This window comes from Pundamilia nyererei, unplaced genomic scaffold (genome assembly GCF_000239375.1).
Source record: "Pundamilia nyererei isolate P.nyererei 1_Seehausen unplaced genomic scaffold, PunNye1.0 scaffold00137, whole genome shotgun sequence".
NCBI classification, from domain to species: Eukaryota; Metazoa; Chordata; class Actinopteri; order Cichliformes; family Cichlidae; genus Pundamilia; species Pundamilia nyererei.
In genome coordinates, this window is record NW_005187538.1 from 446,386 (window position 1) to 457,973 (window position 11,588).

The window sequence follows — 11,588 nt, forward strand, 5'->3', positions numbered from 1 at the left end:
TCCTTACCTTGTCTGGTACAATGCTGCTTTTATCCTCCTTAACTACATAAACTGATGCAGAATTATTACATCTGCCAAACATTTGAAGTTTCATTGATTTTCTTTTTTTTTTTCAAACACATTTCTGCATCCCTCTCATTCATGTAAGGAGCGTATACTTCTAAGGTCAAAACAAAAATCGAGCTAAATGCTACTTTGGTAACAAACTCTGTTCAATGCTCGCATCACGTGGCCTTTAAAATGCTCATGGCCTCAAACGGTTTTTCAACTGCAACAAGTTCACGCGTGACACTTGGAGAATAAACCCTCCAGTTTAAGATGTGCAGTATTATCTCAAGTTCACCAATAAAGCACGGTGTGGAGTTTCTTTTCCAGGTTGATGCTGAAAATTATTTTAAAAACAAACACAAAAAAAGTGCTCTGCTGTAGTCTGGTGCAGTATGAGCTCGGGTCAAACACAAAACAGGCACACAGAGCCGCAGAATACTGAAACCTTCCTTCTGCTTTCTTAATGAGCATCTCGGTTTTCCGCGGGCCTCTGAGGTTATTATTGACGACTGACACGAGAATAGAAATGAGGACGGTGATGCTTCTAGACTCGATCAGTTTTTGACTGGCAAGACAGCCACATCATCCCGATCTGTGTGTGTCTGCGTGTGCACAAGAGTGTATCCACCTGTGTGTGTGTTTGCGTGTGTTCCCTGCAGGGAGGCGTGTTAGCTGTGAATAATGTGCTTCACAGTGTGGTGTCCCCTGGATATTTGCCTCTAGTATGCGCGCAGCACAGTCAGGTGGAATCCTTGGTTTGCTTTGGTGTGTCGGGGACACACGAGGCTGAGACACCACCGAGTCAGTGTGAGTCTGTGTTTGCGTGGAAGGCTGAATAATGTTTGGATAGGAATTTTTAAACATGCCAGGATACTTGTTTTGTCTCCTTATTACTTCTGCTGTATGCTGTACATAACTGGGTTTGCGTCCTCCCCCGCTGGCGATGTGTGAGTGGGTCGATTTTGCTTTCTTTCTTGTGTGGGTGTGGGTGTCTAAGCACTTGCTTATGCATGCAAACATATGTTTCTGTACATCCAACGCTGTCTCAGCCTGTGCACACTCCCCACATTCATATGGGTGTTTGGTTCAAATTGGAGTGTCTGTATCAGTGTGTAGCAGAGCCTCCTATAAAGATTTGCTGGTGACAGGTTTTGATGGTGGCTGGTGCCCTGCAGCTCTCTTTATCTCTCCCTCTCTCTCTGTTACACTTTGTCTCCAATTGTTTCCTGATTCTTAATCTTCCTTCCCTATCTCTCCATCTTTACCCCCCCCAACTCCCCTCCATCTGAGCAGACATGCACCATTTTCTCTAAATGGTGTTCTGACATTTGGAACCTTTTGGACTGAGGAATGACTATAAATGTCTAAATACACCAATATAGCTAAGGGCTGGGTAAGGGAAATGTGTGTCAGTCCAACAGCAGGCCTGATGATCTTTAATTGGCAGCCTGTTTTTACAGTGGTACAATGTCTATATGGAAAATTCCCCGCGGTGCCTGTATGGAGCAAAGGGTGTGTGTTTTGGGTGTGTTTTCTTTGTTTAACAGGTGGCTGTGCAACGATTTTGCAGCTCACCCATTTCTCATAAACGACACCCTCAACCAAAGCTGGATCTTTTTGGTTAGAGGAGCTGACAAAAGACGTGCCGATCCACGCGATCGGTCCAAATCCGGAGTGGTTCATAAACACGTTTTCCCGCAGTCTATGGCTCACAGACACACGCATATACAAACACACACAAATGCTAAATTCCACCAGCTGGAATATCTCTAAACAGGCTGCCCTGTTTTGGAGCATAAATACCACTCTGTAATGAAAGAGAAATCCAACAGAAACAGAAAAAACAACTAAAGGGAATGCAGACACTGGAAACAAATGGGAGAGGAAATAAACAGCTAGACAAATGTAAAAGGAGGGAAACCAGCCAGAGGAAGTGCGATACGAGCTCTTCGGGGCTGGTATTATCTCTCGAGCCGGTAGCTTAGTAAAAGAAGCTTTAATGCAGACTTGCACCAACTCCAGTGAACTACTAAAAGAGGGCCACAAAAAGGTCATGTGCGTGTCTTGCTGTGAGCTTGTTAAAACAAAACCCCACAGGATTCCTGAAGGGATTCTGGGGAGATAGCTTTACTTAAAGCTTCAGTAAACTGAACTGAGTCATAGAGAGGGAGAAAAACCTATTTGTACTGATACATATATCAAACACAAAGAACTAAAGAAAGTACTGTAGCTGCTTCCCGAGATGACGCAAAAGGTGAAATAAATCACTTTTCAGCATATATACCATAAAATGTAAGCCACAGCAGTAAATATATTATGTCTTAAAGCGAAAGGATACAAAAATTCAAGACATTTTACCACTCTGATACCTTGGCCAGAGTCCAGTTAGCTTCCTGAAGTGAAAAAACAGTGTTGGGCAGTCTGGGTTTACTCTGAGGGCAAGTCAAGCTTGGACTGCACTAATTACCCCTCCTGCTCTTCCAAAGATAACAGCTTTACTCTTAATCCTGGCCAAAACAAACAGCTTCAGCAATAAGGCTGAAAGAGGGATGCTTGGTGCTTGCATTCCAAGTCAGCGAGCAGATAATAATGTCTTGTTAGAGGAAGAGTCATAGAGTCGGACTTCAATCTGTGGATTTTTCTGATATAACAACAACTGAGCGAAAGCGCAGGCACGAGTGCGTCAATGAAATGCTAAAGCGGGGCTTGCAAACGTGGTGCATAGAGGAAGGAGTCTGCTCTGCCTTCATTTCAGGGCAATTCTCAGTAGAGCTCAAACAGATTGCTGTTGCTACTCAACCTTCAATTGGAAGTGCTCCGAGCACATGGAAAACAAAATAGAGAACTAATTTGATGATTTACTCGCAATGCATATGCACGCTTTGCTTTAAACTGGGCTATTGTTGTCAGCTATTACAGGAGAATCTCTGGCAATTGGGTGCATCAACCTTGGTCTGCTATGTTTTATGTAAATTTAATTACTGTCATGGCAATGATCTCAGTAGAAGAGCAAAAGGAAACAAATTTATTACGGAAAATATTTGTGTCGAGCTCATTTCTCAATGAAGGGAGGTCAATATGACTACATTTTTGGTTGGGACGACTTGAATAGATGCATTTTTTTAAGCTGGTTAATAATAAATTTCTATTTTAAGAGCCAAATAAGCAACAAGTTAGACTACAAAAGCCACACCTAGCTATGGCTATGCTTCCTCCATAGGTCCATCCAAGGGTCAGAGAAGTGGCTCCTGTATCCACACATGAGAAGCTAACACAATGGTTAAACTGGAAGGCGTACAATGGAGTCAAAAAGAGGATAAGATAACAGCTGCTATGAAAAAAAGAAAAAAGGAAAACGCGTTTGTGTTAGGGGTGTTTCCCTTTATTAGATTAGCATTCTTTAAATAGCTAAATGGAAAGTTTCTGTTTTATTTTGGACGAGTTGTAACTGCAAGTGGCTGCAGGGGCAGCAGGATGACTGTGTGCCAAAGCACCCAGCAGATTCGATCAAATTTATAACGTTCAATGCATCATTTAGAGAAAGCTATTCCTTGAAAAAAAAAAAAAAAATACTTTGAGCATACGTTGCCTTTGCTGGTGGGGAGTAGAAGGGCTCAATGGAACTGTGTTTTCTGCCGAGCATTTACAGTTGTGACATACAGCAGTCATATGAGCATTAAAGTTTTCATAACCAAGTCCACTCCATGATTCACTATGTCCCCTAACGGTTTCTGTACGTATGACTTTATCAGACTTTCACATCATCGTGGAGGAATTTTGGCTCGCTCACCGTTACAACGCTGCTTCAGCTCATTGAGGGTTGAGGTAATTTGTTTATGCACAGATTGCATCACAGCATGCTGAACTCTGGGCCATTGCAACATCTCCACTCTTTCTTTTTCAGCAATTCTGTCGCAGATTTACTGCTGTGTTTGGGATCATCGTGCTTTTGCATGACCCGATTTGGGTGGAAGTTTTACAGCTGGCCTCACGTTTCAATACTTTGGTATACAGAGGTCATGGTTGACTCATTGACTGCAAGGTACCCAGGCCCTGTTGCTGCAAAAGAAGCCCAAATCGTCACCCCTCCCCCACCGTGCTGACGGTTTATAGGAGGCATTTGTGCCGAGATGAACACGGCACTGTGCATAACATCTTCACTTTGGTCTCATCTGTTCAAAAAACATTATTACAGAAGTCTTGTGGTTTGTTCACATGTAACTATACTCTTTTTGGAGAGAAAAGGCTTTCTGCTAACAACTCTAACAGTAGTCTCAGGAAATGTAATATTTAACATTCTAACTGAGGCCTGTAGAGTCTGAGATGGAGCTGTCTCTCTTTCACTCTCTAGCTCTCTTTTTTTTCCTGCACAGTCTGACCTTGGGGTGAATTTCCTGGGACATCCAGTTCTGGGAAGATTGTGGCACTGTGTAAACACACCTGAATGATCCAACCTGCCCAGACTTCTGCTTTTATAAAGGTGCTCACAACTGCAGACAATGAATTAATCACATGTATTTGATTAGCAGATCTGGCTGCTGCAAACCTCTTTATTTAGCCCTGCCCATAAAAATTAAGTCTTGTGAAGCTTTTTTCACATTACCTTCAGTGACTTACTTAAAAAAAAAAAAAATCCTTTTTATAATAAAAGGAGTAAATTGAGCATGTCTGTATGTTCGTTGCTATTTTTATCCATTTCTGTAACATGGTAAAAACATTCCAGAGTGCTCAGCCTTTGGGAAAGAGTCTTTTACAGGCCAGACCAATTAACTTGATAGCATAAATGAGGGCCACTGACAAGAAGCCTCATAAAACTGGTAACATATACTGTACGTTTGTGGGGAAACTATTTTTGTCCTGCACACACAAACACACACCCATATTGAAAGTCCAGGTCTGGGTGGTGCCCCCTGCAATGCAAGACCATAATGAAAAGCTACTGCCTCCTCTGGCTTCATTTATCCTCTTGCCAGTTCTAACAGAGGCTGAGATGTCAAACAAAATCATACTGAGCAGAGCACACACTCAAACAAACTCGCAGTTATCCCACAAACACATACAAGGGTGCTGACACTTGTTTCTGTGAAGGGTCCAATGATGTGATTCAAGTGGAAAGCTGAGCTAAATGTTACTGTAAACACTTGTTTAGAGGCTCGCATTTTTTTAAAACTTCCTGTCTTGCTGGGAGTTGTACTGCTGTAAAAGTTCTCTAACTCGAATCCCCTTTAACTCACTGACACTTTGATTATATTTCATAAAAAGACAGATAGGGAGCACACTGCTCTCAGACAGCCATTGCTTATGTGTGACAGCTGCTGACAGTATCGCTTTGAAAGCTTCTTTTTGTATGTGGTGACAAATTGAAAAGACATATATTTGTTTATTTCCTTGCTTTGTCCACAGCTGTAAGATTTGCAGGATATGCAATAGATAGTGGTTTTTTTTTTTTTTACAGTTTTCTTAGTATAGAGTACCGTCTGTTGAATCATAAATGGACTACTGCTTGGTACAAGCTGGTGAAATTTTGTCTCAAGAAGCAAACAGCGCACAGTGCAATGTACACTTTTTACATTTGTTGGACCTCTACTGTAAAAGTATCGCAGGTAGAGGCTACTATTTCTCAGTGTAATCCCATGCTGAGACGTACACATACATGTATTAGAAACAAAACACTACATGAAAACACTTTTTTCACACACTCCTTTGGTACACTGATGAGCTTTAACCGCAGCAGGATGGAGTGAAATACAGTGTAAAATTACAGTGAAACCCAGATATCATCCAGCCACCGATGTCTCTCAGTTACATGGTGTTAACAGTGAACATTGGAGCTTTATGGCACAGAGGTATAAGCTATTACAGGCTTTGGCTTCACAGACAGTACTTGGATGAACTAGAAACAGAATGAGGCCAGACGAGGCAGCATGTAAATACGATATCATTTCTGCGTAATGGCATGCTCAAACCAAGTAAGTGTTTGTGGGCCTTTTTGCAACCCATATATTCTTCACTAACAACCGATGGGAAAACCGTATCTTTCCAAAGTGCAATCAAAAACTAAAAATCAATTAACACTAACAACATAAAGTCTTCTCCAGCACTCAAAGATTCTCAGTGGGGACACGGTTTGGACTCTGTGGTGGCCAGTACACGTGCTCCCTTAACTGCTCTTTCACAATCTGAGCCCAGTGAATCCTGGCATTATGGTGTTGGAATATAGCCATCAGGGAGGAAAAAGAATCCATTGACAGAAAAACTATTCAGTTTATTCAGGTAGTCAGCTGACTTCATTTTTTGGGCACTTACTCTTGCAGAAAGTAAACCTGCAGCAACTCCAGATTATAACACTGCCCCTACAGGCTTGTACAGTAGATACGAGGCATGATGGCTGCATCAGTCCATCCACCTTTCTTCTTACCTGATACGCCCACCACTCTGAAACAGGGGAACTGTGGAGTCATCACATCACATGACCAGATTATCCTTCCATTGCAAAATCCAATCTGTCTGCTCTTTTCTTTCCCAGATTACCTCACTGATAAGGCTACATAGGCTACACTCATCTTCACATTGCAAGTATGTAAATAGTCTCACTTTTATTGTTATAACATAGCTCTGAGTTCTGCTATAGATTTTGTATGATTTGTTTCCAGCATACTTAAGTGCTATCCAATCAAATGTTATTTTAGAATCACATTTCTTCCTCAGAAATGACGGCTGACCACCATCCACTGATCCGGGTCTTAGTAACGCATTAGGCAGTTCTTCACCTAATTTTAGCAGCTTCAGCATTCTTCTTAGTTGCTCTGTTTGCTTGATGTAGGCAGAGAATTTGGTGAAATGGCATCTTTTCCATGAACACTGGATGTCTCTTCCAATGTGGTTGTTTAGAAAAAAATGAAAAGCTACTCACTGCATCAGCTAAGATTAAATAACCAGTTACCAGCCAAAACATATTAATCACTGCAGTAATTGCTTATTTAAATCCACGCAGTGACTTTCATTTGCAGTATATTTTACCAGCAGATCCCACAGTTTTGCTTAGTTTTTTAACCTCATGCTCCTTTTAATTGTCATATAAAGCTGAATTTAAATTGTGCCATTTCTGTTTCCTCCAAACTACGAAATAAAGCTTGTGCCCCATTTCAAATTGCATCCACTGTGTATAGGAGAGTCTCACATGAAAGCATATTCATATGGCCCAGTGAATTAGTGTTAACGATAACCTCGCTGAACACTGCAGAAAATAAACATCTAAGGACTAAAAATACTGGATGGGCAATCACATTCAAGGAGGGTTAAATTAAATTTAACAGTCCCCGACTCTCAAATAATTTCTGAACCTGCTATGCATTAGCTAGACAATGCACACAGGTGTGTGGAGCAAGTGCATACCTAATCTTTTCTTTGGCACCACTATGCAAAAAAATGTTGTGCATGAATCTGTATGCATCTCTAGTTTCACAGATGAGTGCCAGCTGCACTGCAAACCCTGAAGCATTCTGCAGGCGAAACCCAACAGCCCTTTACCATATCAAATCCCCGTCTGGCTGTCTGGATCCCCTCTCCAGCACAAACTGTCCAGTGTTTATGAAAAGCCACTGGCCGCGTAAACACACAATTTCCTCTTGTTACTGCAGCTGAAGAGGCCCTAAGGTAATTTAGAAGGAGTCAGTCATAGGAAAAATTGTTTTGTTGTTAGTATAGATTCATAGCACATTGATCCGAGTGTCTTTTACAAGCGCGACTACTTATTGAGGGAAACAATTGACCTTTCCGGGGTCACTTCTGTTGTCAAGGAAGCAAATCAATGCCACAATCTGGTTTCTTTATGAATCTGGACGAAGCAAACGCAATTAGCCCCGTGAGTCAACAGCACTGGAACTAATCCAACTGCTTTATTCTATTATAGTGACGCATGTTTTTCAACAATATTTCAAGCCGGCTGATCAATCTTCTCCAGTCCTGTCACCGTGGAAGTGGAGGCCAGCGATGGGGGGCGGGAGTTGAGCTGAAAACATGAAGGATTTCAGAGGGAATTCGCTGGACAGACTTGAGGACAGAAAAACGAGTGAAGTCAGATGTCCTCCTGTGACCTGATCCGATTTTCCATTACTGTCTCCTTTAATCACAGTAAGCGACGGGAAGTGATGAAAGAGTGGTGGATGGTGGGGGTGATGAAGAGATGAAGGGATTTGGGGAAGAAAGGGTTGGGAGTCGTGGCACGATTGGGGCTGTGTGTGAAATGCAATGAACCTTCAGAACGAGCCTCGGGCTGTTTCCCCCATTTTAAAGTTATTTCACACCAAATCCTGTTGACTCGCCTCGTCGGGGAAAAGCATACAAATACACTTGGGCTATGTGAGATTCACGTGCATTATTCTAACCAACATAAACTCTGATTACAGAGCGGATTCTCGGGTAGTTTCAACAACAGATGCTATCCTCTGAAAAATAATAACATAAAGACACAGATAAAGATAAATTGTATTACATACTGCTTCTGTGTTCTATTCCAGCTAGTCCTTCCTAATTCTAGTGTCTGGTACGCACCTCAAATACTTCTGTTATTCCTCTGACGAGATGAATGACATGAGGAGAAAGAAAAAAACACAGCAGATATCGACGGATACGAACGCTTCCGTGGCAAATATTCACTGCCAACACTGCCTATGTGTGTCTGCAAGAGCATATCCTTTTTCAACAGGACTGAGCCACGTGCTTGGGAAACCGCTACCTCTGCATAGCTTGCATGCAAGAAATCCACTTTGTTTCATTTCATTTCATCCTGAGCTCTCAGTGGCTTTGTTTCGCTTCTGGGATATGAGTCCGAAGGGCTTTTAATAAGCTCATTCCCAAACATAATCAGATGAGATGAGGCTGTTTTCGGTGATGAAGGATGGTCTGAGAGTTCAGTCGAAGCTGGAGAGGCTCAGCTTCTCTCCACTGCACTCTCCTTAGTAACTAAAGCAACCTCGCGTGCTGCTGCTTCACACTAATTTCTAATCTGTGAATTAATTTAGCTCGTGTTGCCGCTTTGACTTGTAACCACACTAGGATGTTTTAATCCTTGTAGTGACATTCAGAATAAATGGGTCATTTGTGATATTCCCGTATGGTTTGATATCCAGTTCGGACCTTTGGTTTTAAACCAGGAAGCGGACAATACAGGCTGATAAAGGTACCTTGTACTGCGAGTTGGGCCTGGGCTTCAATGGTGGTGTTGGAATTGTCTGCAACACAGGTGTAGATCCCAGCGTCTGCCTCCGTGAGGTTGGAAATTTGTAGACTGCCCCCTCCCAGCACCTCCACCCGACCATCACTGAGGAGAGAAAGTAGGAAGGTTGTGGAAAAGGAAAAAAGAAAATTAGCTCCACCTAAACATGTAAGCAGTATTTTCTTTTATCATAGCCATACATTAATGACCTTTACTTGGGCCCTTGCTACATGTAACACAGTCGGCGTCACACTCGGGAGCCATCAGGCTGCTGACCCTCTAAACAGCACGTGGACACAGCTGAACATCAGCAGCGACATCTTTTTTTAAAACAGACTTGTAAAATATGTAGAAAGTCATGGCAGCCCATTTACATGAAATGTATTCTCCTCTCGCTCAGACCGCTGAACGGTAATGGATGCATCCTCCGGAGCCCCGAGCTCCTCTGCTGACCTGGGTTTGACTCCACATCTCATCCTCGTTTCTTTTTGCTCTGTCACCTCATACCAACTCTCTGAATAAATAAAAGATGCTAAAAGCAGAGTCAACCGCCCCAAGAAAGAAAAGCAATTTGCATTTCTTCCCAGTAGTTTACTGGATTTGGAAACCTGGAAATATAACTAGAGTGGGATAGAAACAGGATTCTCGATGTAAAAATACTAGGATGGAAAAAAGACTGCTGTATTCACCATAATCTCCTGCCAAAAAAAAAGAAAGAAAAAAAAATCACTGATAAACCAGCTTGAACAAATGTCACTGATATACACAGTCCTCTGTACAGCTGAAACCAGCACCAAAAAGTGACTAAAAGCTACAAATTGCAGGCACACCTTTGAGTCAAAGCACGGGGCAAAGTTGTAGCGCAAATGATCAGAAAGCAGGAGGATCAGCAATTAAACTCCAAGTTGAGTTTTCAGCAATTCTCCCGTCTCCGATTCTTCGCTCAGCAACCTAACAGCATAATTGCGCCTGTGTGAGCAAGTCAGTCTAACTTAGCAGGCTTGCTGTGGGAAGCGAGCCTCTCCTGGTGTGACAGCGAAGAAAAGCTGAAAGCCATAAAGTGCGTAGATAAGCTGAGCCTGCAGAGTAGTAGTACTAAAGGCGCAATAAACAATAAGTGTGACTGTAATAATGTGTTTGTAATATTATCATATGTTATTGTCCTATAATATATAGGGTTTTTTCAGTTTTAATTATTATGGAGATTGTCAATAGCAGTATATCAGGACACCCCTGGCCTCTAGCAATGCCTTGAGATTAGTCCAGCTTTTACCAGAGCAGCTGGGATTTACAGTTTGCACAGCCACGCTACTGCAGCCCTTTCTCCACCTTAACAAACGTTTTCCTTTTCTTTCATTAGCCGTTAATTAACTGGAGTGCTGTGAAGCGGGCCCGACTAGCAGACTGAAAACCTGTTTCATTCAGCTGCTTATTATCCTAAAGAATCTATGCCTAACCCAAAGATCCAAACACACAAGTATTTGTACAGCCTCGTTTTGAACCAGTGACCCCTCTCCGTTTTAAACAGTCCCAACTTTGATTTCCCCAACAAGCCCACGGGGGATGCAGTCTGTGGCCAAGCTCCGGCTTGATTCAACAAGCACTGGAGCATGAGAGGAGGAGGATGCTGAGAGGAAAGAAAAACGGTAATCAATAGCTCGCAGAGAGAACTCTGCATTCAGACAGCGAGAGAGAGAGAGAGAAAATGGGATGCAGGGAGAAAAGCGGGATCAGCGGGTCGGCAGAAGAAGATAAAAATCCAAAAGACAGCCACAGCAAGCGAGATGCAACTGAGGAACACTAGATCAGCGCATAATGGTTTCTGCACAGTGGATATCTGCAGAAAAGAGGAGGATATTGAAGAAAACAACTATATGCTGAAAGCTGGTTTTGTTTTAAACCAACTGCTGAGTGGCAAAGATACTCCACGTAAGCTCCCGCACCTCCTTTCTCGACTGCACCTGGGTTCAGCAGTGCTGGTCGTTGAGGCCATCTGTCTGTGCTGGAGAGAAGCATTCAAGTGGCACTCAACCTGCTGTCACCAAAAAGACTTTGCCGTTTCATTTCTACTTCATCAAGCCTCATCCAGAGAAAAAAAAATAGTTTGATCTCATCATTTTGTAGCTGACAGCTGGTCGAGAAAATGGACTTTCCAAGCTCATGTGTAAATCAGTGTTATCCTTTACTTCCAATGGAATTCCTCAAAGGTTCTTAAACCCTAAAGCATTTCAGTGAGTTTAACTTGCATCTACCCACTTGGCCTGTCATTGCTACAAATCTCTGAATTCGACAAATAGCCTCTACATTTACTCCTCTGTAGATT

General features: G+C 42.4%; 1 protein-coding gene across 1 annotated transcript in view; it reads right to left on the bottom strand.

Moving 5' to 3' along the window:
- The window catches only part of neo1a (neogenin 1a), a 150,410-nt gene that overhangs the window by 45,894 nt on the left and 92,928 nt on the right, over nt 1-11,588 (bottom strand). Inside the window, exon 5 of the mRNA XM_013913578.1 lies at nt 9,234-9,370. Coding sequence (XP_013769032.1) covers nt 9,234-9,370 — 137 coding nt within the window. The remainder of the gene's footprint in view (nt 1-9,233; nt 9,371-11,588) is intronic.